Here is a 26,969-nt window from a genome sequence, read left to right on the forward strand (position 1 = left end):
GTATCCCAGAATATGCAAGAGACAAGTAAAGGCAGAGTCCCTGCCCTTAGGAACATACAATTGTCATTAAAAGAAGTTTCAGGAAAAAAAGCTTTGCCTATTTCAAGAAATAAAAAGGTGGGGGGATCTGAGCAATGGAGAAAAGAAAGAGGAAAAAAAGCCCTACATAATCGCTCACCTAAATCAGACCTGGGCATTTTATGGCCCCTGGGCCACATCTGGCCCTTTGGTAGTCCCTGTTCAGCCTGTGTGAAATCAATCAGAAATTAGAAATCAAATGTAAATAAGTGTATGCCAAGCACTCAATACAACTGTATTGCTTTTATTTTGAAAGCAACTGCAATTTACATGTGTGTGGTGCCTATAGACATTCACAGTCTTGTTGGTTCAGCCTTCCACAACAGTCCCAGTTTCTCTTGTGGTCTCTTGGGAGAATTAATTGCTGACCCTTAACTTAAACTGAAGGGAGGAACAGCTTTCCAATCAGTTCAAGCAGGAATACATCTTCTTTAGGGGGAACATAGCATGTTTACACATGTGAATCAGTGATGCACAGTTTACAAGTCTATTGCAACGCTTTTCAAAATAAGGGATAGAGTTCATGCTATTTACATTTGTTCTGAGGTCGATATAGATATGAGATTGATTTGGTCACTCCCAGTTTGGTCCTGATTGAAACACTGACTCCTTTTGAGCCGGCTTTTCTTGACTTGTGACTTCATACCTTTGTAAATCTGTGGAATAGATCTACCAACTCCTTAAACTTGTGGCTTCCTAAGGAGGAGATGGATCTTGCTTGAGGTTGCTTGATTGCTTGCTTGGATTTGATGGGGCAACAACTGGGTCCCCCCCACATTATTTTTGAGGATTTCTGGATTCTTCTTCTAATTAAAAATGGCTAAGCCTATCCAAAGGCTTGACCTTGATTGATTTATCGTTTGCTTGGCTTCCAGATAGAACTTGCCAACAAATTATGGCATTGTCCAAGAATTTGCACTATTACTCTTTTATATATAAGAGCCATGATGGCACAGGGGTTAGAATGCAGTGGTGCAAGCTGACTGCCCACAGCCAGGAGTTTGATCCTGACTGGTTCAAGTTGACTCAGCCTTCCATCCTTCCAAGATCGATAAAATGAGGACCTAGATTGTTGGGGCAATATGCTGACTCTGAAAACCTCTTAGAGAGTGCTGTAAAGCACTATGAAGTGGTATATAAGTCTAAATACTACAGTGCTAGTGTTATATACAGTATGTATGATATATATACATAAGAGCATACAAAAATATGCTCTTAATCTTAGGGGCCAGGAAAAGTAATAATAAAAGGTTTGTGGAATATATGGCTTCAAGTTGCATAGCCCGCTTTTTAAAAAAATCTTCCTGGGTGCTCTTGTTCTGGGCCTTGAAAATCCAAAGTGCACTTCAGCTGTTTATATTTGTACTACAATTAACAGTCTAAAGGGATATGAAGATATAGTAAAGCAGAGTGTGGGAACAAGTGGATGCTGGATATAGGATTTTCCTTCCTTAAAAGTTCTATAGAATTACGTCAGTTCTTCCTTTTAGTCAAGTCCTTTATGGCCGCAAGAAAGTGGTTGTGAAACTTTCCAGAGTCATTTCATTGTTACTCAATCCATAAAGGGTATGCGGTTAGAGAGTTGGGCTTACTGGTTTGAACATATAGGCCAACTATATTTTATCCTGTTTCCATTTTGTTCTTGTAGTCTATGTCTAAGTCTCGGAACCAGGATTCTCCATAGCGTTTGGCTAATCATACAGATCAGCCTTAAGCTTGTACGTTCAGATGCTTGCTCATGTGCTGCTTTGTATTTGTGTGCAGGATAGGGTTGCAGGAATTCTAGTGCTTGCCAGTATATATTATCCCAGTGTATGCTACCCCTTTGCTGCAAATGTCATCTGCCCACTAGGAAAGCCCGACTTTCATTCAATATGCCAGGGAAGGCCATCTAGAGTTCTATGTTTGCTGCAATGAAGGTCTTTCCATTACCATTTGCTATTTTAATTGCACATAGTTCTCACAGGAATAAGTCTGTGGTAAAACTGTCCTATGTTACAATGCATAGATGAGAATAAGAAATGTTTGTGTCTGACTATTTTTATTTTTCTAGGGTTTAAATTTACTTTGCTAGGGTCTGAATGTTTTTATTGAAGAAGACTTGATGGCTGCTCTAATCATGCCTAAATTTTACAGGTTTTGCATTTTAAATGAAATTTCAGACTCTGCGAATTTGATGGCATTCTTCTGGGAGTATAGTGTGGTGGGGGAAGGTGTATGTGCGTGTGTAGAGAGAGAGCTATAAGAATGATTTTGAGTACCTTTAATTAGGATGAAGGACAAAATAATGTTCAGAGAGCAAAATTTGCTTATATGTATATTTATGTATATGTTGTAAATGTTGTACCTTGATGAACGTATCTTTTCTTTTATGTACACTGAGAGCATATGCACCAAGACAAATTCCTTGTGTGTCCAATCACACTTGGCCAATAAATTCTATTCTATTCTATTCTATTCTATTAAACATTTTTGATTCCAGTCTTATATATGAAGAAAAGCAGAGATTCTGTCAATCAAAGTGTGAGAAAAGTGCTTAAAGTAAGCTAGCAGACAATTCATATGTCTGTCTGGGTGTCTGTGTCTAATGTTCCTTGTGGCCATCACATCAATGTCCCTCTTCCCATCTTTGAGCCAGCACAAAACTATTTCATTATAATTTGCATGGCTCTGACAGTCAGATTACTGCCTTTGTCGCAAAACTGTCCTTCGCTGCTGTCCTTAGTTTTAATGTGGAATAAGATGAGGGCAGCACTCGATAGATTCTTTGGCCTGTGTTTCTCCTCCCATACAACATCAATTGTCAGCAAGAAAAAAACCAACAACTTCTAGTCACTGCCCTGAAAATGTGATTGGCCGCACTTGGATAACTGGGAGTTGGTGCCTGAAACAGAAACTTTAAACACCTTTCAAATTGTCCAAGCTAACAGGTCATTGGTGGTGTGTTGGTGACTTGTCACTTGGATAGCTATGGAGATTCTTAGTCATCCAGGTCATAGTTGTCTCAAAAGTGCTTTTTCAAAAGGCAACTGAACTATATTTTTTGTTTGAAAAAGAAGATGAGAAGCAAAATGTCTTCTTCCTCAAGGAAGAAACATAGTCCTGTTGCCTTTTGAAGAAACACCTTTGTCATTTGGATAATTTTTGAACATAAGTATATGATCTGGAGGACTTGTGGTGGTGGATTAAAGAAGGAGGGATAAGTGAAAGTCTTCTGTTTCATCTTGTGCCCAACTCTGATCTATTAATCTGTCAGTGGCTATTTGGAGGGTTGCATTGATCTCCTTCCTGCTTCATCCTATGCCACTCTGCTGTACCTCTGACCTGTCACCTGGGCTCAGAAAGGGGTAGAACTTCCCTCAATTCCACCCCAACCCCTAAGTATCCCAGTTGGTAAGTGCTTATGAGAATGGGAGTGCTGGAAGTGAAGGGTTACAGCTGGATGCATCTGGAAATAGCATCTAAGGTACTGAGGTACACAAAATGGTGTCCCCCATCAAAGTAGCAGTAAGTATGGCTGTACAAGCCATTTGTTGGTGTGTGTGTGTGTGAGCTTGTAATCCACTTATTGCTGATAGAATCATCACCACATTTGTCAGAACCTGGATTCTTTCGCGGCTTAAACAGGCTAGGCTGCTACATCTGTTTAAAGAAAGAGCTAATATTATTTCAAAAGGTGAATAACTGTATTCAAAAACAAGTCTAGCACTTTTCTAGAGAAGTACAAAATTGGCATATATAAGGAGCCCACTGTAATCCCATTAAGGCATTAGATAGGTAGATACATCTGCCGGGTGTCCAATAACCCAAATAAAATGGTCATGGAGTGCCAGGGATTGGAAAAGAAATGGGCCTGTAGCATCCTACAGCAGATAGCAAGTTGCAAAACAAATTCATGTTGCATTTTAATGTGATGAGCCCTTGAGAATGACATTCTTGCCTGGTTTCATATGTGTGCATCCAGCTTTTGGGAAAGACCCTCCATTTTGCTTTTATTTGGACTGTGCCATTCCCTGAAAGATGCAGGGTGGAACTATTTTCTTGATAATCTCAGAAGAGAAGTAAAAGTTAGAAGGCTGAATTTCCATAACTTAGCTTAGCCACATATTTCTGCATTCATGTGATACGTGAAACATAATATAATCACATGAGCTAGACTCATACAATATACTAAGGTAAAAGATGATTGGCTAGTTTGTGGTTCAGTATATTGGATGAATATAATCATATAAAGCCATAAAAGGATTCAATTTAAATATTCTTTTAAAAATAGCATTTCAAATGGTGTTTGATTCCATACTCATGGAAGAAAATGTCAAAAAACAAAGTCCACCAACATGTGAAAGTGGAAATATATTAACATTTCAGGGGATACCAATTCTTGGTTATGGCAACAGAAGAGTTAAAGATGTACTTTGAGCCACAGAAACTGGGGCCCTTGGGGTTAAGACAGTTTAAGTATCTCTTGTCAGGTTCTGCTGGGACTCGCTGATGTTACTCCATGCTGAGGAATGTCATGGTATTTTCCCACTACCACCTCAAGCACAATTTTCCGAGTGAAGAACATCTGTGTCTATGCAAACATATGCATCTTACATCTGGGTCTATGCAAACATATGCATGCATACACACACACACACACACACACACACACACACACACACACACGATATATTATTGCTTTCTTTTTTTCTTTATGCAGGTGTATAATACCCATTGCAGCCTGGTCTAGCACAAAGCCATAATTTTTAATTATTGTAAGGAACTCTGGTCCACATATGTTTGGTGGGGACCTGGCAGATAGGCTAATGGACTGCATATATTGAAGTCTGGATAATATTTCATGCTTGATTCTTTGTGTTCTGTCTTCTTTTTGTAGCCCCCATCTTTCTTCAGTCTATTTTTTTATTTTCCTTTGAAGAATGGAAATGTGTTGGCTTAACAAGAATCCACCTCTTTTCAAAATATTGCAAAGTGTTTGAATGGCACAAGAGAATGAATGAATGTCAAATTGAATTTCAAGGTTGGATTTATTCAATATTACAGATAAGCTGTTTTGTTGGGAAAAAAGGAAGTTATCATTATAGGTAGTCTTTAATACCTTGGTACCATCAACGTATGTGGAAATTCATCTGCTTTAATTTGCAACCAGTTTTTGCTCTGCTTCTGTTAACATCTTTTTCCCTTCACTTCAATAATGAGATAATAAAATAATTCTATTCTGGGGGGCAGAAAAGGAGCTGGAGTGGAAGAATTTACAAACTTAAACTTATTTTCTTCTTTGTTATCTTCCATGCCCTGATTTGGCATGCTGGATATTCAGATTCAGCATCCAAATAAAACAGGTTAAAATACAGCTGTGTATCATTCTTTTTTAAAACCTTCCCCAACAGGGTACCTTTTGGGAGTGTGTTAGGACTATAGTTTTAAGAATTCAAAACCAATCCCAACAATATCCAAAAATAACCTTTGGGGAAGCATCTTTAAAAATATCTCCAACCTATTTGAGTTTCATATGTTTCCTTGGAATAATGTAGGAATGAAATATATTTCCATTGGGAAATTCAGAATAAATATGAGGAACTGCTGAACTTTTAGTAATCTAGAGGAATCTTGTAGTACTATTGCTTATGCTTTTGATTAGTGGGAGTATCCAGCACTTTTTAATGTTCCACCCTTCATATAAATCCTGTGCAAAGGCAATTCCTAGCCTTTCCCATACTGTTGCCTTTATTTCATACCTGCAGAATGCTTTTTCTCTCCTGTTTGCACATCAGATATTCAGGATTATCTGGGATACCTAATTTACAAAGAGTGATGGAGAGTGAAAATACAGGGTTGGCCCTACTACAAGAAAGAAGGAAGTAGTTACTTTAGGCAGCTGAATTGGAATGGTCATGAAAAAATGGCAAGTTTTTGTTATATTTTTTACTAGTGGGAGGAGAGGAAACGGTGTTGTTAGGGTTTTTTATTTTCAACTTGACTATTAGGTAGAGATTGCACATGCAGCCTGTCTCTAGGCTAAAACTTTTGATCAAGTTATTGCGTTTTAGAGTTGATTTAAATAAACCAGGAAGCAAGCTTTCATGTAGTTAGGCAAAAGTCTGCCTATGGAAAAAAACAAAAACCTAGAGCTAAAATCGCAATAGCTGTGGTAGGAGATAACGTAGTTAAGTTGTGTGTCATTCCTAGAACTGTGACATCAAAAAGAATGTTTATAATATAAATGGAATCAAATTGTACAGACTATTTGCAACTAAGGAGGGAAGGCAAGCCAAATTGAGGTTCTGTTGAGTTGATTTTCAACAGATCTACCTTATTCTCCATTTCTGTCATTTAAATATTTAGGGACTTAATTGTTGTGCAGCATTTCAGTGGTGGGTTGCTCCCAGTTCGTTCCGGTTCTATAGAACCAGTAGTAAAATCAGCAGGAGGCTCTGCCCACCTGCCCACCTACCATAACATCATCATGGGTCATCTGCTCATGTGCAGAAGAGCATGCAAGTGTGCGCGTGCGTTCCCACTGCAAACCGGTATTAAAGGTAAGTAGAACCCACCTCTGATTTGTATCGTTATGATTTTGCATACAGTACAAATCATATTATAGTTTATTTGTGATGTATAAACCAGGCCTTTATGTGATCCTTATGCCTTCATAGGCTTCACTCAAGCTGGAATACGGTAAGATTCTTGTCAATAAATGAGAATTTAACCTTTTAATTTCCTTGCAATTCCAGTGAAATATATCATACAATCATACATAAACAAGTGTAACAGTTATGGAAAAGTAGATATAGAATAGAATAGAATAGAATAGAATAGAATAGAATAGAATAGAATAGAATAGAATAGAATAGAATAGAATAGGATAGGATAGAATAGAATTTTTATTGGCCAAGTGTGATTGGACACACAAGGAATTTGTCTTGGTGCATATGCTCTCAGTGTACATAAAAGAAAAGATACGTTCATCAAGGTACAACATTTACAACACAATTGATGGTCAATATATCAATATAAATCATAAGGATTGCCAGCAACAAGTTATAGTCATACAGTCATAAATGGAAAGAGATTGGTGATGGGAACTATGAGAAGATTAATAGTAGTGCAGATTCAGTAAATAGTTTGACAGTATTCATGGAATTATTTGTTCAGCAGAGTGATGGCCTTCGGGAAAAAACTGTTATTTATCCATATCTTTATGGAAGAGGCGGAAGGATTACATTGATGAGCTAAACGTTTGTGAATGAATAGGGGAAGTCAGCCTGTGGGATACGCACAATACACAATAAATATGAGTTGATGAATAACTAGAATGACTATATTGAGACTTACAGTGATAAGGTGGCATTTCCAGACTGAATTTCATTGACTGGGTTTGTACAATGCACTAAGCAAAAGGAAATAAGTCATATTTTGGATTTATTTGTGAATCCAAAATATATATAAGTAGAGAAAGCAAATAGCAACCTGGCTCAACCCCTTCCCCTTAAGAATGAAAAAAATTGCTGACCTGTTGGAAGACTTGACACCAAAATTGATTTGTAACTGACTGCTTGTCCTTGTCTAAAGAATCTCTGCCTGCTGAAATGGAATGAATTTTTTTTTATCTTGATTCAAACTCAAAAACTAAGCAATTTACTGGAGATGCATGCTGCAGTCCAGGTATTGTCTTCTATAATAATAAAGCCCATCAGCCATTTCTGGTGTGCATACATGCCCTTGGATGTGTGCGGTTGCTAGCTTGTGGGCATGCCAGTAGACCCTCTTCACAGGAAAACCACAAGAAAGTTTTGTAGGAAAGGCAAAGAGACAAAAGCAGTTACAAAGCCCACGTGAGTTAGGCATCCTTAACCCTTCAGGGATGCAAAGCCAGCTCCAAGGCACTGGATAACTAAGCAGGCAAGACCCTTCTTTGAACTCCTTAACAGTTAAAAAGAGATTATTAACCTACTCTATATGCAACCTTACTCTCATAGCAATCTGAGCAGACAATGTCTCTTACTAGTCCGATTGGTTTATGGATAGACCTCCTCATTCCCATTCTACCTTTCTTCCAATGGTAATTTGCAGATCATATGTTTCCTTATTAGGTTTGAGTACCTCCTTGCCTGGAGCTTATATATATCATCTCCTACACACAGCCCCTTTCCTGAAATGGACTATGTCCCTTCCCAGAAGCACTTTAAAGTGGACCAGTTTCCTGCTAAGTACAGAGAATCTTAAAAATGTATGCAAGTTAACCTCTAATGTATTGTTTACTGAAAAGAATATCTGTATTCAGTGGTTCATACACCTGAACATGAGCGCAGAGGACTTCAACCATCAGATCTGCTCCAAAAAGAGAATAAAGAGACATTGTACCCCAGGGCTGCACACCCTTCTCTAAGGCAGACGATAAAGAACTTTACAAGCTGGGTGTGTTGTCATGCTTTGGTCCAACTGATAACATCTCTGACAAGAAAAAGTTGGCACCTAAACATACCTCTCTGAACAGGGAGTGGAGCTTATTCTTATAATCTATTCTTCAGAAGCTTGCCTTCTAATGATCTGTTTGTTTGCAGTTGAGCATTGGTCTATAAATGCTTGTCAAGTTCCCTTTCTTTATTACAATGCATTTTGTCACCTGACTTCTATCATTTTGCATTCAGCACCAGCATTTGTGAATATCTTGACTTTAAATTAATGTTCTGTCTTGTCTATTAAGTATCAGGATGGTTTGATGTGTTTTATGTGGTCACACAATTTACTTATAAGTTTCAGAACCATTCTGCTTATTTCAAGTGGCAAAAACAATTGTTATACCGTAGTAACACTCACCAGTAATCCCAAACCTTAATTGATAACACCCTCCTTTTCTTTTCAAATCAGTACTGTATGTTTTAGATCTCTGCAAACTTTTTTTCAATTTGTTTCTATTGATACTTAAGTTAGTTGGCCCCAAGGCTGCCACTTATTCTCTCACTGTCTTAATTACCATTCTTACGTCCTAGGGCAGGGGTTGGCAACCTTAAACACTCAAAGAGCCACAAAGGTCCCAGCCGGAAGCCCCCATTCAATTCTGGATCCGACCGGAAGTCCGGTTCCCACATCATAGTCTCCTCCTAGCATGGCATCCTTTTTCCTCTACCTGTCCTAACTAAAAGCCCTATCAATTGTGGAGCCAACCAGCAACAAGGAGCCGCAGCAGAGGGATGAAAGAGCCACATGCGGCTCCAGAATTGCAGGTTGCTGACTCCTATCCTAGGGAATTTTACAATAGAGAAAATTTATGTTGCCAAGGGGAAAAGGTTATCTATGGATACCAATATACATGGTTTCGCAGGGTCACATTCATGGACCCTGCCAAGCACCTTCATCCACTCCTATCACTTGCCATATCTCCTTTGCCCAACACAACCAACATGTTGCTTGGTTTATTCTGCCTTGCTTCTCATGGACTAACCTCTTCCTCCCCCAGGCAGAAGCCCTTCCAACAACTCAATATCATGCTTCACTATCTGGCTGGTCTGGCTAGTGATATTCTTCAAGCTTCTTCTGCATGGCATTCAGCAACCTTTGGTCCCTAACAGGCTAGGCTTCTCCTTCCATAGCTGCCCATTGGTGACTGCCACCATGGGCTTTGAAGAGAAATATATACCTGTCTGCCTGAAAACTTTGTTTTTAACACAAAATGAAGCTGTCACAATCAAAATTAAGCTGATCTAGAGGATAGGATTTAATGGTCAGAGGACCATAGCTTATTTTCTAGTAAAATTATGCTTTATGATTGACTGTGCAGTTAGTTAAATAGGCAAGTCATCTGTGGCAGCCATTTTGTGAGACCTTGCATAACGATAGTGCAGGGCTTTGGATCTGAAGGGAAAATGGTATTTCAGATTGGGGGTGGGGACAATTCCTTAAAACAGCTGGGTCTTTTGCTGGGAGCATATGTCTAGCATAATCTCGGGGAAAAGGCATTTAGTTTAAGAAGTTGTCAACAGGTGCAATGTGTGCACCCATGCACACTCTGAAATGTTTTTTCTCCTTCAAATCCAATGCATTGCACAGCCCTAATGCATACCATATGTTCTTAAAATTCCAGATGTGTCTATTGACAAGGTTCCAGAAAAACCTCTTCTGCATAAAAAAACCTCTTTCTTTCTAAAGCCCCTAGGAAACATGATATATACTGGGGGGCCTTGGGCCAGTCAGACTGTTTCCAGCTTATTAAGGGGGTTGTTGTGGGTATAAAATAGAGACACCTGCCTATGCCATGGCGAACTCTCAAAGGAAAAGGCAGGATAAAAATTTAATAAATGTGTCTAAGAATGTCCAAAAAAATTCACAGGAAAAATCACAATACTTTGAGGAACCATAATATTTATTTAGCTGATTGGGCTAGAAGACTGCTTTCTCCTTTCTAACCCTGTAAGCGTTCTTGTTTATTAAGTTAATGCAGGCTTAATTTTGGGACTGAAAACAAAGATGGATGGATGGATGGATGGAAGGAAGGAAGGAAGGAAGGAAGGTAGGTTGGTTGTTGTGGTCCGCCGGCAGCCTGTGGAGCTGGCAGTGGAGTCGGATAGCGATTAGGCTGAGGAAGAACATGGGCCAGTCCTGGAGGCTGGGGAAGGCCCAGATGAGGACTCTGCATCGGAGGCCATCGGGGAGTGATGTGCGGACTCCGGAGCCTCCAGAGGCTGACAGTAGTGAGGCAGAGGAACAGGAGGAGCCTGTTCCTAATGCACACATGAGAAGAGCTGCCAGAAGGCAAGAGCAGCTAAAGCAAAGAGGACAACTCGGGAGTAGGGCCAAGAGATGATTGGCTCCTCCCATAAGGCTTAAAAGTCCAGCAACGGCGTTTGGGCTCTTTATCAGAAAACAACATTGTTTGTCTTCTTGTCTTGCTGCATTTATACACCAAGGTTGGTGATAAGACTGAAGAGTTGTGTTATGAAGAATTTGCTTTGATTTAGTTTGGACTATGCTGAGAATGAATGAATTCTCAGCTGTTCTAATAAAGTCTGTTTGTTTTTGAACTGATTGTGGCTACTACTGCCTACTTGGGCCTGGGTCACAACAGGAGTCTAAGTTACCAGTCTCCTGGTTTCTAGCCTGGTACTTTAACCACTGGACCAAACTGGCTCTCGGTTGTATGGACAGATGGATACACGCACACATAATTGATTTTTAACTATAGTAAATAAGATTAGGATGCTCAGTTGATCAGTTTATTGTCCAGATGCTAACTACAAGTGGGTAGTTCAGGGTGTATTTCTCCCTATTCATATATTTCTTAACTTTTAAAACATACTTTGGCTGAACAAATATTCAGAGGACTATCTTCTGGAATATAGGACAATTGATGAGGTTATTCAGTGAATAAAATGAAAGGAGAGCCCCATAGAAGCTGCTTTAAGCTATTATAGAAAAGGGAAGATATATATATCTAAATTACCCCTAATTTGACTGACCAGTTAATTATATTTTGTGTTTCATCCATTGAGCTCAAGATGGCATTTATCAGTGGTAGATGAATCTGTGGTTCTGTATATATTAATAAACGATGACTCTGAAAACCCTTTCGCCCATGGATTCTCCAAGTATTCGAAAGCAACTCTCAACTATTCTTATCCCACAATAATGGCATATTTGAGAATTGAGTCAGTTTATTTCTGGCTCAGCTGTATTGCATTTGAAACTAAAGTAAAACTAATCCTTTGAAATCCTGCAGCTCTCTGAAACTCATAGTATCTATTTGTAATGCTGACTGTAGTTCAATAATATATGGAGGATCACTCCAGCCATCTCATACATGCCTTTTTATACATTTCATCCCAGTTTATCCTCTTAATCCTCCTAATAAAATAATAGGTTGGTACCTTAGTAGCCAGGCTCAAGGTTACTCAGGAAATATCATATCCAAGTAAAGATTTGAACTAGATATGCCTAGTCCTATTTTATATTTAAAATAAAAAGTTCCTGTTTCTAAATAATCTAGGGACAATTGTTATAAAGACCAAAAGATGCCTGATCTTGTTGAAGAGAGGGAAATGCCTCCTGAATAATTTAGCAGTCTCAAACACATTTTGTTTCATCTCCAAATCAAGGACAAAACAATGCAATATATAATTCAGGTATATAAAGTATGTCCAGAAACGAATATTTTACATGCATATGCTTCAAATATTAGTATAAGCAGAGGTGTAATGTAAAAATTTTTATTACCGGTTCTGTGGACGTGACTTGGGGGGTAATGTGACTGGATGGGTGTGGCCAACTTTTTTTTTTTTTTTTTACTTTTAAAAGCATTTTTTTACAGCCTCTTCGGCTGAAGAGCTTGTAGAAAAAAGGCTTTGAAAGGATTCTGACGATCCCCGGTGAGTTGCCTGATTGCTAGAACCCTTTCAAAGCATTTTCTTACAGCCTCTTTGGCTGAAGAGCTTGTAGAAAAAATGCTTTGAAAGTGTTCTGACAATCCCAGCTGAGCTGCGGGATCATCAGAGGCTTTTTTTTTTTACTTTTAAAAGCATTTTTTAAAAGTAAAAATTATAATCGGCCGAAGAAAAAATGCTTTAAAAATAAAAAAAAACCTCTGATGATCACGCGGCTCAGCTGGGCATGCAGGGGGGGGCGGGAAGGGGAGGGCAGGGATTTTTGCTACCGGTTCTGCGAACCACCTGCCATCGCTACTGGATCAGGCGATCCAGTCCGAACCGGGAGCATTTCACCCCTGGTTGGAAGTTTGTAAACAACTTATACATGCAAAACAAGAATTGATGATCCCAGATTGTTATTTTTGGATTATTACCTTAAGTTCGGGTATCTGGAGTTGAGGGTGATTTGTGAAGGAAACATTTGTGATTTGTGAAGGATGACATTCTCTACATTTCCACACCTAATGTACTTCTGATTATAATCTAGCCAAATGTTGAGGAAAAGGGAAAGATTCAAGATTGTAGAGAGTGTGGTGGCATGGCAGCTTCCCCAGTACCTGGATGAAGCTGTCTATCTAGACCCGTTCCAGTCCGGCTTCCGGTCCGGATATAGTACGGAGACAGCATTGGTCGCGTTGGTGGATGACCTCTGGAGGACCAGGGATAGGGGTTGTTCCTCTGCCCTGGTCCTGTTAGATCTCTCAGCGGCTTTTGATACCATCGACCATGGTATCCTGCTGCACCGGTTGGAGAGCTTGGGAGTGGGAGGCACCGTTTATCGGTGGTTCTCCTCCTATCTCTCTGACTGGTCGCAGACAGTGTTGACAGGAGGGCAGAGATCGACCGTGAGGCGCCTTACTTGTGGGGTGCCTCAGGGGTCGATTCTCTCGCCTCTCCTGTTCAACATCTATATGAAGCCCTTGGGCGAGGTCATCAGTGGCTTTGGGGTGAGTTACCAGCTGTACGCTGACGATACGCAGCTGTACGTTTCCACCCCGGGCCACCCCAACGAAGCTGTCGAAGTGCTATCCCGGTGCCTGGAAGCCGTACAGGTCTGGATGGGGAGAAACAGACTCAAGCTCAATCCCTCCAAGACGGAGTGGCTGTGGATGCTGGCACCCCGGTACAGTCAGCTGCAACTGCAGCTGATTGTTGGGGGCGAGTCATTGGCCCCAACAGAAGGGGTGCACAACTTGGGCGTTCTCCTGGATGGACGGCTGTCGTTTGAAGACCATTTGGTGGCCGTCTCCAGGAGAGCTTTTTACCAGGTCCGCCTGGTTCGCCAGTTGCGCCCCTTCCTTGACCGGGATGCCTTATGCACGGTCACTCACGCTCTTGTCACTTCTCGTCTGGATTATTGCAATGCTCTCTACATGGGGCTACCCCTGACGTGCACTCGGAGGCTTCAGTTAGTTCAGAATGCCGCTGCGCGGGTGATTGAGGGAGCCACACGTTGCTCCCGTGTAACACCGCTCCTGCGCAATCTGCACTGGCTACCTGTGGTCTTTCGGGTGCGCTTCAAGGTGTTGGTTACCACCTTTAAAGCGCTCCATGGCTTAGGGCCCGGGTACATACGGGACCGCCTGCTGTTACCTTATGCCTCCCACCGACCTGTACGCTCACACAGAGAGGGTCTACTCAGGGTGCCGTCCACCAAGCAATGTCGGCTGGCGGCCCCCAGGGAAAGGGCCTTCTCTGTTGGAGCACCTACCCTCTGGAACGAACTTCCCCCTGGTTTGCGTCAATTACCTGACCTTCGGACCTTTCGCCGTGAATTGAAAACGCACTTGTTTAGCCAAGCGGGACTGGCTTAATTTTTAAACTTTTTGAATTTTAATAATTTTAATTGGGGTATTTTTATGAATTTTATGGGTCAAATTTGACGGTTTTCAATTTTCGGCCATTTATAGAATATGTTATTTTAACTTTTGTCTTAATTTGTATATTGTACTGTTTTTATTCTGGCTGTACACCGCCCTGAGTCCTTCGGGAGAAGGGCGGTATAAAAATCTAAATAATAAATAAATAAATAAATAAATAAATAAAGATAGTACTCAGATATAGGCAATGTCTTTTTTGAATGGAGCCCATTTTGTCCTACAAAGTACTTTAATTTAATCCACATGCTACATCCTGAATTGCAGCAGCAAAATCCCTAGCATTCACATCCCAGTACAGAACTTAAAACATTGTTTTTTCAGTTAAGGAAAACAATAGGCAGTACTGTGATCATAAATAAATATTTATGCAGAAATTTCCTTTTTGTTTTCTGCAGTCAGTCTTTAACTGTAGTTAAAGACATCAACGTTGGGCCACTAATTGTGAGGATTGTATCATAAAAATAGATCTCAATTTATTATTAAAGCAAAGGTTAAAACTAATGCAATGTATTCCTAAAAGAAAAAAGCATTGGTGACTTATTCATTAGGAAAGATGCCATAGTTTAGTAGTAGAGCACATGCTTTGCATGCAAAAAGTCCGAGGCTCAGTTCCTGGAAAGATTCTTGTCTGAAAATTTAAATAGTTACTGTTGGGTTATTAATGATCTGATTCAGCACAAGAGGCGTTCCTATGGATACTGGGTTTTATGTTATTGACCATGATTACAAAATAACAGGAGGCTCTCCAATGCAAGCTCTAATGCAGGGCTAGTCAGCTGTTCCAGAGGATGCATTTCTATTTCCAAAGTTATTTTTAACCTTGAGGGCTACAATGAGCTTTGCAAGTGATGTGAAAGTATCACTAAAGAGCACAGAATTAACATTTTAACAGAAAAGCAGATATATGGTATCTCCTGGAAATGCAGCAGATTTATTACAGCTTACCATTTTTTAGAGACCAAAAAATAGCACCATTCAAAAATCACCAGTTGTCATTGTATTTTGCCAGTGTGCTTATGGAACTCTGAAGACCGCAAAAATCGGAGTGTGGTTAGCATGGAGATCACAAATTGACTTCTCCTTCCACCTATATCCTGGTAAAGCTTCATAATACTGACCAGAAGCATTATCTTCTTTTAAGTGGCTTCCATAGATTTCAATTTGGAGGTGAGCAGAACTTCTTAGAGAGTCAAGCCCAATATGTTAGGTACATGATACCTGTGTTCCAATATCTTAGGGGCTGCCACAAAGAAGAGGGAGTCAGGCTGTTCACCAAAGCACCTGAGGGTAGAACAAGAAGCAATGGGTGGAAACTGGTCAAAGAAAGAAGCAACTTAGAACTAAGGAGAAATTTCCTGACAGTTAGAACAATTAATAAGTGGAACGACTTGCCTTCAGAAGTTGTGAATGCTCCAACACTGGAAATTTTTAAGAAAATGTTGGATAACCATCTGTCTGAGATGGTGTAGGGTTTCCTGCCTGGGCAGGGGGTTGGACTAGAAGGCCTCCAAGGTCCCTTCCAACTCTGATGTTATGTTATGTTATGTTGTTATGTTATGTTATGTTATGTTATGTTATGTTATGTTATGTTATGTTATGTTATGTTATGTTATGTTATGTTATGTTATGTTATGTTATGTTATGTTTGGACATTAAAGTCTTTAAAGTAGGCATCTGAACTGCTTCTATTTGATCCTAGCCTCACTTGTCTGACAGCTATATTTTTTTCAAATCACTACCAAAAAAAGATGACGATTTTTGAAAGAAGACTAGGTTCCTTGTATTTGATATCACAAACTAGGGATTTCTGCTCCCCTCTTTATCAAGGTGATGATTAATTTGGTGCACCCAAAACACCATCTAGAATGGTTTGTGCTATATAAAGTATTAAATGTAAATAATTGAAGAAAAAAATTAAGCTGTGACAATTTTTAGAATTTTATTAACTATAAAAGTATTCAGTTGTCCCTTCATGTGAAACTGCAACACTCTTCAGGCTATTTTTGCATTACAGTTTAGTTTTTGGGCACAGATGAATATAGTACCTCTTTGCTGCTTATTAAGGGAACCTGGTCTTTTTTCAAAATCAACTCATTAAAGTAACTATCATTAAACTGATTTTTAAAGTAACCACATCTTTTCTTAGCCTTAGACAGAAGCCTAAAAGAAGACATGTATTATCAATTCTGAATCACAAAGAGATGCTGTGCTTGCACTTGTTTAAGAATTGTGAAGCAGGCACAGCCATACTGTCTGCAGTGCTGAGAATGGAACTAGTGAAAACTTTGCATGTACTGCATATACAAAGCTGTATTAATAGAATGTTGTTACAGCTAATACATTAGAAGCAACGGGAGGGAGGGTATGCATTTGAAAATAATCTGACAAATGCAGAACAGGTTGTGTAGCTTCTTCTAACTGTAGTATATAAAGAAGAACACTGGTATACTTAACCCTTTCTCCATTTTCCATTTTTTCACTTCAAATTATTTATCCCAGTGATACCCACATGAATGTGCATTTAATCTGGAAGAACTTCTTGGGGAGAGCAGAACTACCAACTATTGTTTAGAACAGGGGTCCCCAACCTTTTGGACCTCAGGGACCACTAAATTCATAATTTTAAATCCCACGGACCACTAATATGATCTGCCTAATGACCAGCTGGGTGGGCGTGGCTAGGTGGTCCTGTGACTGGGTGGGCATGGCCAACTTGATGTCACTCACATCGAGGGGCGCCTCATTGGCCTCTACTTACCCCTCCCCTGCCAGCCACTCCTCGCCTCCCTGCCCAGGCTCCTTAGGGCCCAACAGGAAGCAGTTGTTGGAGCTAAGCAGCCACCATGAGAAAAAGAGTTGGCAAAACAGCTGGATCATTTCAGATTGGATCTGACCGAGAAGGAGGCTCAGCAGAAGCACTTTAATCAGGACTACAAGCATAGGCTTTCCAAGTAGAGGGAAGACCTGCGGGAGTGCAAGGCCAGGTACCGGCGCTTGGAGGCCAGCGGACTGTGATTGTCAGCCAGTTCCAGGCCATGAGGCAGTCCCACTGGAACAAGACCCTCCAGCTCTTTGCCACCAATGGCACTTCCCTCCAGCCTTAGCACAAATCCTGCACTAGGAGGCTGAAACAGACCCCAAGTTGGAATTTCTGCCCCCCTCCGACCCACACAAAAAGACCCCGAAGGGGGAGACTCTGCAGTAACACAAACATTCATTGCACGAATCTGGCCCAGGGGCCTTAGTTTGAGGATCCCTGATTTATTGCAATATTAAAAAATGCAAATAATTTTTCTGCGGACCACCAAAATTTTCTCATGGACTACCAGTGGTCCACGGACCACCAGTTGGTGACTGCTGGTTTAGAATGAAGAAATTCTAAAAAAGAAAACCCCCAGCAATAAACAAAACTTGGAACTTTGTTCTTATATATGACAACAGCAGCAAGCTTTAGCTATGTCCAAAGATGGAAGGATTAAATTTCATGTAAGATTGGATGGTGAAATTAATGGAGTTGGTGGGAATGGCAAAATTGACTGCTTGGATTAAAGCTTTATCTAGATTTTCTACTTGGAAACCACTTTTGGATATATATATATATTTTGAAACTAAAAGAAATGAAAATTTACCTTTGAGTTTTGATTATTAGACTTGTTTATAATGATAGTACTATTTTTCATGGTTTATTGCAGTTTAAAGGGTCATTGATTTTTAGGTTTTTATCTGTATCAAAGAAAATCAAAAGTTAATCTTTGCCATAGTTTTTTTCACCTTTTTGCCCACATTCCCCAAATTTGCTTTTTCACTTTTCCTCCCACTTCCTTTTTATTTCTTTTTTCTTTGCTTTTTTGTATTTTGCACTTGAAATTTAGTAAGATTTTGGTAAAAACATTAATGAAGAAATTTTCTGGGAGAAAATGTAATGCTCCAGCAGCTTATCCTGTACTCTCCATTGCTCTGTCTTAAAATTGCTTTTCTTTTAAACAAATTACGCTGCGTTTCCCATATTTTGCTCCTTAATTAAAGGAGTATCCAGCATTGTTGACATTACAGTCCAGTGTTTGATAAAATGTATATGATAGCATTTTAGATAGAAGCAACATAGTTTAATGTAATAGGTACTGCTCTTGTTTGGGCTTTTCCTTCCAAATGCAAAAAAAGCCTGTTTTAATTTTAATAGTGCATGATCTCAATGGCTGAACAGTTTAATGCAAACATCAAGTTGCACTGCAGATTAAAAACTATTTATTGGTTTTGATATCAGAGATGTAATAAGGCTGCAGTATTAAGCAGGGAAATAAACTCCAATAAATATAGGTAGACCTATATAAACATGCATAAGATTATACTATAATAACCATTTCCAAATAAAGGGTGTTTGGAACAATCTCAACATCAGCTGATTAAAGGAATATTCAGAATCCTTGGATATATGACAATAAAGGTTTCCCAAGTTATACTTTTTTTCTTAAAGAGAAAATGTGAAAGATTATTACATGGATGATGAACACACTATTCCTGATATTTGCACTTTAAAATATGTGCACATTTCTCCTTACTGTTTTCTCTTTTTTGTCTAATCCAGCCTTTCTTAATCAAATATTTTTTTCCAGGTGCAATGAGACTATAAAGCTTTCTGCTTTTGTAATCTTGTAACTGTAATTCTAACCTATGTGGAGGGTACCAGGTTGGAAAAGGGTGTATAAGAATTTACTCTCTGAGAAACGTAGCTATTTAACATAACTTTTTTTTCTTTTTGGTTTGGCAGGGAGACCCCATTCCTGAAGAAATATATGAATTGCTGCGTGATAGCTCGGTGCGCTCCATCAGAGACCTCCAGCAGGTCCTGCAGATAGAATCCGTAGGTAAATTTCCACAGCAAATGTTCCTCTTTAATAAATCTCAACAGATTTAACAGTGAAGCAACAATAAATGCATTTGTATACCACTTGAGAACTGCCGTTGTGAGTTATGTGTTTTCTAGATTCAGATTACAAAAAGTAAAACCATAGGTTACATCTGGGTTGAAAAGCTCCTTGCCTCATGGTATGTGGCGGTTCACCCATTGAATAATTCTATAGCATATTTTAGTGTTTGGCTTGAACACAGTTTAACAAGCAATTCATAATGTAACAAGGGCATATTACTTGGAAATAGGTTTTAATAATGTTTATTATTTTCTAATCAGTCTGTAATGATTCCTGGTGTTTTAAAAAAATTAGACTGTGGTGTTATAATCTTTTGTGCTTGAAATCAGATATCAGTCATCCATTATTCATTTCCCTGGCTTTTGATTTTTAGTCTATATAAAAGGAAAAACGAATGACATCAGGTAATGAGAGGAGAGTTAATGTTTTGTTTTAAGGTGGTGATTGGACCAGGTTGCAGAGAGAGTTGGGGATACCTGTCTCAGGATTGAGGTCACAGACCAGATTGAATAGGCTTTGGCACGTGCAGGAATGTGAGCACGCGTCATGGCCGTTGGGTTGGCCCTGGAATGTATTTATAAACATTTTCTTCACAGATTCCATTCTGATCCAACCTCTGCTCCCGCCTGTCCCCTCCCCACCCCCTGCCTTCTCTCTTGTGTTTGTCTATTGGTAGCTTTGTAATCTTTGCCGAGACACTATCTACGGGGGAACAGAATTTCCTGTCTTTGTTTCCGATGCCAGTTGGACCACTGGCACGTTCTCAAAAGCATTCCCGCTCCCTTTCAAAATGCCTGTAAGGGGAGGAGGGAAAAAAGAGGGAGGGCACCAGCTGTGTTCTGCTATTGTTTCCCTTAAAGTTGCTTGGCTTCTCCACCCGCCTGTCCCGGCTACACAAGCCATACAATAGGGTGCCTTCCAAAATTAGCAGCACTGGCTTTTCCACAGCTGGGCCTGTTGCCCTGGTCAGCAGTAGCTTTACTGCCCTATCTGGAAAGACACCCTTGGGGGAAGGGTGAGGTTAACTGGAGACCTCTGTTTTTCAATAGAAGATTTGTTTCAAGTCAACAGCATTGCTATTTTTTCCCTTGTCTGTTTAACCTTTGCACAAATACAGCCCCCACCCTGCCCTGATAAAATTCCAGAAAATGGGGGATGGATGGAAGAAGATGGGAAGATCCAATTAAGTTCAGTGGCATGGATTAGTGATAACACTTTGATGTCATGATTCATCTTGCTTTTTCCTTTGGGAGTTGGGAGGTTTTCGGGACAATGAATCTGGGAATAATAGCCTTTGTAGTATCAAAATTTATATAGTTGGGCACTGAATCTCAAATATATCGAGTCTTGATTTCTGTAGAATCTGATGTAGAAAACCTGAGGCTTTATTTCTTTTAGCATTAAAGACAGAACTCAGTCAAGTGCTTGTAGAAACTTTGCGTTTGTTCTCCTTTTTTCCTACAGGCTTTCTATTACTTATTTCTTACTTTCAGAATTATTTCCCAGAAATAAAATCTGTCCTGTTTTACTTTAAGTAGTTCATAAATGAAAAGCCTGCAATTGTGTAGGAACTATCTTCAAATACTGCCATTGACTTTGGAATCTGGAGGGGTTTGTTGACTCCAAGGAAGCTCTGGCTGATGTGATGGGAATTGCTTTGTTCAGCATTTCCTGTGGGAAAATGTTAGAGAATGTTTATAAAGAAAGCTGGCAGCCTTATCTTTTACCCATCCCCCCAGAAGACCCAATTGGCTAAAATTGAATACATCCTCTGTAGGAGGGATAGAACTATTATACTTACCTACATCTTCACTTTGGAAGGATAAAATTACAAGGGCCTGAGACCTTGACGTGTCTGTATTAGTTTGACAAAGTACAGACCTGAACAGATGAATAAATAGCCAGATTCAGGCAACTGAAATCAGTCAAATAATTTATTTTACCATTCGGGTTTACTCATATTTACAATTTTGTGGTTTAAAAAAAACCCTAAAACAGGCCCAATGCAAGCAACACTTTATTACAGGTAAATGTTAATAATTTAAAGAATAAATGTTATTATTAAAATGATTTATTGGGTATAAAATAAATATAATGTAATAGGAAATATGATGTAACCTAAGGATATCTGGAAATAAACACAGAATGTAGAGAAATATATTGTAAAATTTATATCAAATTAATTTGCTTGTGCTATTTATTACCACCTTCCATTGACATGGTCTTGTGGTGTTAAGCACCACATTATCTGAACTTGAAATAAACTTCCAAATAGTTTTCACTGTGGCTATTAAGGGGTATGATAAGAACTGCAGATTTTGAGGTTCACTGCCACAATTTCAGATTGCTAGAATTCAGTCTCCGCTACAGAATTATAGTCTCATCTTGTAGCTGAAAAATGAAAATCCAAAACATACATTCTTATTTTTCTCCTTGCTTAGAAATACATTTTGGGTCATGTTGGAAAAAAGATTTTCATTTTTTAGGTTGGGAGAATCCTTACCTTTGCATCACTACATTTTCCCTGCAGTCTCCAGGTATATCACTGCTTATCACTTATAATTCCTTCTTACAGGAGAAAATACCTGCACATTTTCACCTCCTTATTTCAAAATTCTTATGTGAAATAATCATTATATGTTTTATTTTATATAATACATCTTGAGAAGAACTAAGAAGGCGGGTAGTTACAGGTTATAGAATTTTATTGAGTTTATTATTCTAGCATGACATTGCCTGTAATACTACTGTAATAGGGATAATTTTAGTATTTTGCTAAATTGCAGTCATTTCATTCTTTATGATTTTGTGCTTCTTCAGGTATTTGCTGTAGTGATGCAACTTATATATTAATTTACTTATTGACATTGGGTTTTTTCTCTTTTTGCAGATGAAGATACCTCTAGTTCATACATGAATTTTACCCAAATGCATGCTGGTGAAAATCTTGTTCCTTTGTCCCGTGGAAGACGAAGTTTAGGTAGGCTGTATTTCAACTAGTAAAGTATGGGATTAAATTTAGTCCAGAAATAAATTTCAGTTTTTGCACATATAAACCAGCCCTATGTTCTATCAAACCAAATAAAGTCTTCTTCAGTTTCAATCTTTGGAATCTGTTTTCCTGCCAGTTCAGAGATGAGAATATTGGTTAATTACATGCATTTAAAAGAATCCTAGATTCTGCAGATGGAAAATCATAATCCTTTGTTTTTTAAAGGAGCAGAATAATAAATTTGGTTATACTGGAGGGATATGTAAGATAATTGGTAAATAACTAAGATATATATTTGGTGAAATATTTTCATCTCCTGTCCAATAGAAAATTTACAGACTCCTCTAACAACTTCAAAATATATTATTATTATTTTATTATTATTATTATTTATTTGATTTTTATACCGCCCTTCTCCCGAAGGACTCAGGGCGGTGTACAGGCAACAATAAAATACAGACACTACAGTATACAATTTAAAATGCAAGTTAAAAAACTTATTATAATTAACCTAGAACTTTAAAAATTTATAAAAACCAAAACCCCATTTAAAATTAGTAAAAAATTTAAAATCGATAAAATTTATGTAATTTAAAATTTAAAATTTAAGCCAGCCCCGCGCGAATGAAAAGATGTGTCTTCAGTTCGCGGCGGAAGGTCCGAAGGTCAGGTATTTGGCGTAAGCAGAAATGCCCCCAAATGCTTCTGAATAAAATGAGACATAATAAAACATGCAAAAAGGAAAACAGTCATGAGTTTCAAAATTGATTTCACCAAAAAATTTTCTTCTGGATTTTTCTAGGTGGAGCAGAACCTATTGAGCCAGCAGTAATTGCTGAGTGTAAGACACGGTCTGAAGTCTTTGAAATCTCCCGGAGCATGGTGGATTCAACAAATGCCAATTTTATTGTCTGGCCACCCTGTGTAGAAGTGCAACGGTGCACAGGCTGTTGCAATACCCGAGCGATGCAATGTCGTCCCACACAAGTTCGAGTGCGACATATCCAGGTATACAGATATCTCTGTTCTTCTCTCCCAGTTTTTGAATCTTCTTTGAATCTTAATTTATCTTATTTTAAAGTTGATAAAGTGCAGTAAACCTATCTGACATCTTTTGAAAACAAAGTTAGTATCTGTGCTCCTGAACCCTGCCTAAATTATCTCCTAGTGTTGGAACAAATTTGGCTTTAATGGTTTCTTGAATAAGATACAGGCAGTCCTAAACTTACAACCAGAACTGGTATTGGAATCTCAGTTGTTGACCAAAATGGTTGTTAAGCGAGATGTCATGTGATTGCTTCACTCAACATCCATGATCTTGACATTCCTAGTTGTGGTTGTTACACGAGAATTGCTGGTCATTAAACAGTCAGAGTCCTAAGTACGGAGTGCAAGGGTTCCCCAGAGAGTTGGGGGAGGCCCAATATAGGCTTCATGCAAGTTGAAGCACAAAGCTGCAGCTGCCACAGAAAATTTCAGCAGCCCACCTAGATTACCAGCACAGTGCAAAGTTTCCACAACCTGGGATACCTCAGCCACCCACTCAACTCACCAACATGGCACAAAGTGGCCACGTCCTGGGAAGCCTCAGCTGTTTACCTGGCCCCCAGCACTTATGACTGCAGGGGTGTTGCAGTTTCCCCCACCCAGTTGTCTACCCCATGATCTATGCCCTTTTGGCCACCCTGCATAGTGGCACTCACTGTCAGCAGCACTGGAGCAGGGGCTGAAGTAAAGGCCTGGGGCCTTCAGCAATCTTAGCCAGCTGCCACTTCTCTTAGGTCTCGAGTTTTGGTCTAGCTCCCAGCTCCACTGAGAAATGTTGCCTCAAGCTCCGCACCTCAGCCAGCCATAGCACCACCATTCTGTCACGCTCCAATTGCCCCTACCATCCTGAACTCCACGGGATCTGTTTTACCTCACTCATTTTCTGTCATTTTTCTCCCACTGCTGACAAACGAGCGCTGTTCTCCAAGCCACCTCACACCATTCTTCATGCTAGTATCTGTTTCTCATCCTTCGTAAACGTCATTCCAATTATTTGGAAACTTCATCACATGCTCAGGATAAGGAATGAGGCTTGAGAAATCTCTTTAGTTCCTTCACTCTGTTTGACCACGAGATCATGATATGCTATCTGAATTATACCTACCACAACTTCTCGGTGATGTATGCCACTAAGAAAGAGAGGGAGGGGGACGGAACCGAAGGGAAGAGAATACCATAGTAATGGCATTTTCTTGTCACTAGAGCTAGAAGGGGACAATGACAGATTAGGTAGAAGTTGTCCTCTTGATGGCCTGGCTACAGGTAGAGGATGACACTGTGTGTTGCTGCTTTCAAGAAATGGACAGTAGGCAAAGGTGGGCTGCTGTCAGTTCGGACCGATTCACCCGAACCAGTTGAACTGTGTGGTCATATCCTTCCCCCTCTATTGAGGGGCTTATTGTAAATGGGCTCTTTGAACCGTCTTTCAAACCAGCAGTCCTCTCTGTCCAGAATGATTCTGATTATGTCCAGAATCCAAATTGCAAGCTGCTGCTCCCTGCCAAAAGAATCATGTTTGGGTAGACTTGATGAGACCTTCAAAAGAATAAGATAAAATTTAAAGAACAAAAAGACAGCATGATGCAATATATGGTCAAAATTATGCAGAAGGTAGGTTAATATTGTTTTGCAAAGATAATTCTTTGTTCATTTGCCAACACCTGTTTAAAACAATAGAACTAAAACAGTACACCTGGGCAGCATCAGAAAAATATCACTGCAATCAAATTGGCTACGTATAGGAAATAGAAGATGAGAAAGTACAATCCAGTCAGCCAGAACTTCCCAGGTGCATGTTGAGGAACCAAAAATGAATTATTGTGTTAAAAATCTGAGTTAAACCTTGGAAATTAAAGAGACCATTTATGCCAACAGGATATGATCTGGTACAATTAGAGCTTAAGATCAGTGTAATGATTAACTTATAGCAAAAAGAACTGAGAAACTATGGGAAGAAATAAGAGTCGCAAAAATTTATATAGAAAAAAGGTTCTCAAAATGTCAAGAATCCAAATGACTTCCAGAACAAGTTATCTTGACAGGCAGACATTATGAAAGCCTTGGGCAACAATAAGGAAGTACAGCAACTAATCGCAAACTTCCAACATCAAGCAAGTAAGGACAAGGAAGTATATATCAATCAAGAATTTCAATCCAAAAAGGAAAATAACAAGAAAAGAGAGATGAGAGGTACTTTGAGAAAATAAGAGAACTCATAGAAAATTTCAAGGTTATAAGAAATATCCAAGAGTAATTATGCAAGGGATCTACCGTATATACTCGAATATAAGCCGATCCGAGTATAAGCCGAGGTCCCCAATTTTACCCCAAAAAACGGGGGTAAACTGGGGACTCGAGTATAAGCCGAGGGTGGGAAATGAGGCACCTACCGGTCGTGAAACCCTCCCTCCTCGGCCGAGAAGGCTGGCGGCTCCCCGCCCGCCCTCTCACTGCACCGCAGGGCTTCCCAGCTAAAGCAAAAGCCCGCCAAGTTCGCGCCGGCCGGTATAATGTGAAAAAAAGAAAAAAAAAAAACTCGAGTATAAGCCGTATATACTCGAGTATAAGCCGAGGGGACGTTTTTCAGCACAAAAAACGTGCTGAAAAACTCGGCTTATACTCGAGTATATACGGTAATTGAAAGAAATGAGACTAAAATTCCTTGAGAAAGTAATTAAACTCTTTACCAATGGGATTATGGGATAGAGATATGGGATAGAGATATTTAAAGGGAGATAATATATTTAGGAAAAAACTCCATGAGAATGTAAGATGCAAAGCAATAGAACACTGTCGAAAAGAAAAGCATTAGCTATAAATGAAATGCCAGTTGAACTGCTTAAAGGCTCAGGGAAAAGAAGAGTTGAATTTATACTTAACAAATAATGGACATACTTGTGAGACGTAGTGTTTGGAAATATAAATGTACATATCTATATTGAAGAAAACCAATATCAGAGAATGTCCAACATTTAAGAAAGATTTATTCCTTGTCTACAGCAAGGATTTTTTTTGTTTTGTAGAATATATCAATGGGACGTTGTAAAGCTAGTGGGCGTGTCAGAATGCCATTCTTTTAAATAAATTTCACAATGAAGCTATTATAAAAACTGAATTTGGAAAAATAGAGAAGTTCAGAAAGGTGGAGGAAATGGATGTATGCAGTGGTGGGATTCAGCCAGTTCGCACCATTTCGGGAGAACCGGTTGTTAACTTCTGAGCAGTTTGGCAAACTGGTTGTTGGAAGAAATCATTAGGGCAGAGAACCGGTTATTAAATTGCTTGAATCCCACCACTGGATGTATCGTATATTAACTCCTTATTTGTTAAACTTGCACAACAAGTATATTATTAGAGGGATTGGAAGAAATGACAGTAGACCTTGTAAAAATTGGAAACCGAGCAAAGAATTTGAGATGTACAAACAACAGCAGAAGAACTCATTAGGAAAGTGAAAATAGTGATTTGGACTAAAGTTAAACATAAGGAAACATTAGGTATGGTAGAGTATGGGTATGGTAGATAGGTCTGGATTTTTTGGGTGAAGAATAGGTAAAGATGGATAGTATACAAGAGAAAAATAGATTAATCTTAAGAAGGAAAGCAAAGACAACTCAGCAAG

The 26,969-nt window shown here is 39.3% G+C and overlaps 1 protein-coding gene across 2 annotated transcripts in view; it reads left to right on the forward strand.

The window, feature by feature from the left end:
* PDGFB (platelet derived growth factor subunit B) overlaps positions 1 to 26,969 on the forward strand; it is a 43,262-nt gene that overhangs the window by 7,675 nt on the left and 8,618 nt on the right. For both annotated transcript variants that reach the window (XM_058191009.1, XM_058191010.1), the window contains 3 exons: positions 19,149 to 19,245; positions 22,199 to 22,288; positions 23,103 to 23,308. In XM_058191009.1, the coding sequence (XP_058046992.1) occupies positions 19,149 to 19,245; positions 22,199 to 22,288; positions 23,103 to 23,308 (393 nt within the window). The remainder of the gene's footprint in view (positions 1 to 19,148; positions 19,246 to 22,198; positions 22,289 to 23,102; positions 23,309 to 26,969) is intronic.

The sequence above is a fragment of the Ahaetulla prasina genome, chromosome 7, assembly GCF_028640845.1.
Source record: "Ahaetulla prasina isolate Xishuangbanna chromosome 7, ASM2864084v1, whole genome shotgun sequence".
Taxonomy (NCBI): domain Eukaryota; kingdom Metazoa; phylum Chordata; class Lepidosauria; order Squamata; family Colubridae; genus Ahaetulla; species Ahaetulla prasina.